A 4,143-nucleotide genomic window follows, 5' to 3' on the forward strand; every position below is an offset into this window, starting at 1 on the left:
GGAGCTTATTAGGCAAGTCCTCCATGATCATGTTTGCAATGAGGGACCATCGCCACCTTGGATCCCACCTGCAACACGTCATCACGATTCACAATCATGACCACAACTTTCCGTGCATGAAGATGGACTTTTCTCGGTGGGATGAAAACCATCCATCCGATTGGGTGTCAAGAGTAGAGCTATTTTTTCGTTTATATGAAATGCCATAAGTTTTTAGAGTCGCTATTGCATTCATCCATCCATCTTGAAAATGTGATCCCATTCAATGGTATGATTGGTTTGAGGCATGCCATGAGATGCCTACTTGCGGCATTTGTGGAAAGGCTTCCTATACGATTCAGCCCCTCTACATTTGAGGATGTTGAAGCGTGAGATTAATTGGCTTTAAGTACGATTTTTATTATTATGAATGACTTGTATTTTATTGATGTGGCATTGCAGTAGGGTATTGACATGTTAAATGAGATATATGTGGCATATGACAAACCGTTAATCTTGACAATAAAGTGACTAAAAAACTTATGTATTCTTGAAATTGAAAACTCAAAAACTAAATCCAAATAAAAATGAAAACTTAGGGAGTAAATATGATTTTTCCGTAAATTTGAAATTAAAAAAAAAAAAAAAAAAAAACCGTTTTAAATCAATGTTGTATCATATTTAATAAAAGTGGAATTTACTCTCAAAGTGCCCGCTCTTTAATGTGACAGTAAAAATTCCTATTGAATTTTAGATAGATTAAATATATTTCACATCAATTATGAAATTAAACTATTTAAAATTTAATGGTGATTTTCATTGTCACGTAAAAAGTAAACACATGTAAATACATGTGTTGAGTTGAGTTGATGTTTTGTCTCTCACATTTGATGGATCATTCCATAGTTGAAATTATAGTTCATACATCCAAAGTTGTGCATGATAAATATTTTGTCATAAAAAAATAAAGTAACACAAGTGTACATTATTAAATATAATAAAATAAAATCGGAAGCATAAAAATCTTGCTCCTGTATCAAATGAGACAAAATGGACATTCTCGACGGTTGATGAATGCCAGGTTGTCAAATTGAATCTCATAAGGTCGATTAGAATATTAGAATTTTATGTAATGTAGGTAATAACGCGTGAATGTAATTTTACAGGGTCAAACGCTGATTTTGTCAGCATCGCATAGAGTAATGTTGGCCGTCCGTTAACGCGAAAAGGATAGTAGTTGTTGACATCACAGATTCACAAAAGACGCCCAGCAACTGGCAAACCCACGTGATTTGAATAAATGCTGTGTATTAACAACTCTCAGCCGGCGCCACGCAACACATGCTCTGGATCCCAATGTCGCTCTTTCTTTCCGCAACTCATTATCTTTCCCATTTAATACGAAATAAATTAATTAACTCTCATAAATTATTTATTTATTTTTCTGAGATATAATTAGGAATATTAACTCTCATTATTATTGGAAAAAAAAAAAAGAAAAAAAAGATTTCCAGGTAATTGCGTCCCCGGATGGCACGCCTCGGACCCATCAAAGGACGCACTGTAGAGTGTAGACAACATGGCTATGTCTGTCAACGTGGTGACGTGCAAGAATAACGCAATTTTTATACTAAAAAGAATTATTATTATTATTATTATTATAATTATAAGAACAGAAAAAATTATGTCCGAAACACTCTTGCGTTGTCTCTGTGCATCTTCCTTTTCTTTCTTCAGCTCCACCGACTTGTCATATATAAAAGAGCCCCTCACTTTTCTCCATATTTACGACCCTAGCCCATCAAATTAGGGTTTGTTTTCAATGAGAACTTCCTGAATCCTTGTCTAGTTGCCTTCAATTCCTCACTCTTTTTTTTTTTTTTTGTCTCTGTTCTCTTTCTTTGTCTGAATTCTCCGGGTCAGCTTGGCGAGTGGGGGTAACGAAAATGCTTGAGTGGTGTCTGGGAGCCCGCCGACTCCGCCAGATCCAGCGGACGGCTTGCCGCGGCACCTTGTGGTTCCTATCCCTCCTCCTAACGTTCGTCGTGCTACGCGGAACCATCGGCGCCGGGAAGTTCGGGACACCAGAGCAGGACTTCAACGAGATCCGCGAGCACCTCCACTCGCGCGGCAGGCGCGTGGAGCCCCGCCGCGTTCTCGTGGAGGTCCAGCCCGACTCCGAGTCCGACCAGTCCAACAATTACGCCACATTCGATATTTCGAAGATCCTCGTGGACGACGAACCGGAGGAAAAACCCGACCCGAACAAACCATACAGTCTCGGCCCGAAAATCTCGGACTGGGACCAGCAGCGAGCTGAGTGGCTCAAGAATAACCCGGAATTCCCGAACTTTATCAGACCAAATAAGCCCCGGGTCCTTCTGGTGACCGGTTCTTCCCCGAAACCCTGCGAAAACCCTGTCGGCGATCACTACCTGTTGAAGTCCATCAAGAACAAGATCGATTACTGCAGGCTACATGGGATCGAGATCTTCTACAACATGGCGCTTCTAGACGCCGAGATGGCTGGTTTCTGGGCGAAACTGCCATTGATTCGGAAACTCCTCCTCTCGCACCCCGAAATCGAATTCCTCTGGTGGATGGACAGTGACGCAATGTTCACCGACATGGCGTTCGAGGTCCCCTGGGAGCGCTACAAGGACCACAACTTCGTGATGCACGGTTGGAACGAGATGGTCTACGACGACAAGAATTGGATCGGGTTGAACACCGGTAGCTTTTTATTACGGAATTCCCAGTGGTCGCTGGACATTCTCGACGCGTGGGCTCCAATGGGTCCCAAGGGAAAGATCCGAGACGAGGCCGGGAAGGTCCTCACGCGAGAGCTCAAGGGCCGGCCGGTCTTCGAGGCGGACGACCAGTCGGCTATGGTGTATCTGTTAATGAAGGAAAGAGACAAATGGGGAAACAAAGTGTATCTAGAAAGCGCGTATTATCTTCACGGTTATTGGGGGATTTTGGTGGACAGGTACGAGGAGATGATGGAGAATTACCATCCGGGGCTGGGCGACCACCGGTGGCCACTCGTGACTCACTTCGTCGGGTGCAAGCCATGTGGGAAGTTCGGGGACTACCCGGTGGAGCGGTGCCTAAGGCAGATGGACCGGGCGTACAACTTCGGAGACAATCAGATCCTGCAGATCTATGGGTTTACGCACAAGTCGCTGGGCAGCCGGAGAGTGAAGCGGGTGAGGAACGAGACAAACAATCCACTCGACGTGAAGGACGAGCTCGGGTTGCTTCACCCCGCTTTCAAGGCTGTCAAGATATCTTCGACGGTTTCTTGAGCTCTGCTTGCAACTCCACGTTGCTCTTTCTCTGTTTCACATTTTGGTAAGTTATCGATACGAGTCAATGTTAATGTTGTATGTTATTCTGAGTATTTTGTATTATCCTAATCACTTGAAATTATATTGATTTTTGGAAGAAATCACAGCAGCAATTCTTATTACCTTCAATTGTGGTTGTCACCATTAGCATCAAATACTAGTGTTTACAATTGCATTTTACTTGTTTCCTTTTTGTTGGCTGTCTTGGATCTGTTTCATGCTATCATATTCTTGGATGTAATTAGGACAAATTCCTTAGAACTGGTTGCTGCTGCATTGTACTCATGGTGCTTCTGGCTTTATAGGAACAGTTTGATAGCGCCTTTAGACTTTGAGGCATGAAAAAGTTTAGGCATCATGAGAAATGCTTTTGGGTTTTGGTATAAAGGAAGGAGAGAAACTGAAACATACCATACAAAGATGAGAAATTGATGCCAGGAAAGTCAGTCCCACCTTTTTATCTTTTTCTTTTTTTAAGATGAGAAACTCCTTCAAGGCAGGTCTTCAGGTAAACTCTGAATATACGACTCCACCCGCAAGAACCGTATATCAGGTAATTGAAGAAATACGAACAACCAACGACCTAACCCTTGTGAGCAGAGGTACCCATCTCTCGATAAAATATTTGGTACACAACGATTATCTTCTCTATCATGCAAATCAGTTCTAGATAATTCAAGGCAATTACCAAATCTCTTTAGATTTGTTCCAGAATTTATGACCTTTGCGATTGATTTAATGGAAAAGGACAGGCCAGATTTAGCATCATATTCATGCCCCTTCTATGAAATTGCAGCATGAACACATTGATAGG

The 4,143-nt window shown here is 42.2% G+C and overlaps 1 protein-coding gene across 1 annotated transcript; it reads left to right on the plus strand.

Moving 5' to 3' along the window:
* Positions 1 to 1,672: 1,672 nt before the first annotated feature.
* On the plus strand, positions 1,673 to 3,458 carry LOC132167269 (xyloglucan 6-xylosyltransferase 2-like). Its single transcript, XM_059578182.2, has one exon. It carries the CDS (start codon positions 1,926 to 1,928, stop codon positions 3,285 to 3,287), a length of 1,362 nt encoding a protein of 453 aa, XP_059434165.1. The 5' UTR covers positions 1,673 to 1,925; the 3' UTR covers positions 3,288 to 3,458.
* The last annotated feature ends 685 nt before the right edge of the window (positions 3,459 to 4,143 follow it).

Source organism: Corylus avellana, chromosome 2 (assembly GCF_965113065.1).
Source record: "Corylus avellana chromosome 2, dhCorAvel1.hap1.2, whole genome shotgun sequence".
In the NCBI taxonomy this organism is placed as follows: Eukaryota; Viridiplantae; Streptophyta; class Magnoliopsida; order Fagales; family Betulaceae; genus Corylus; species Corylus avellana.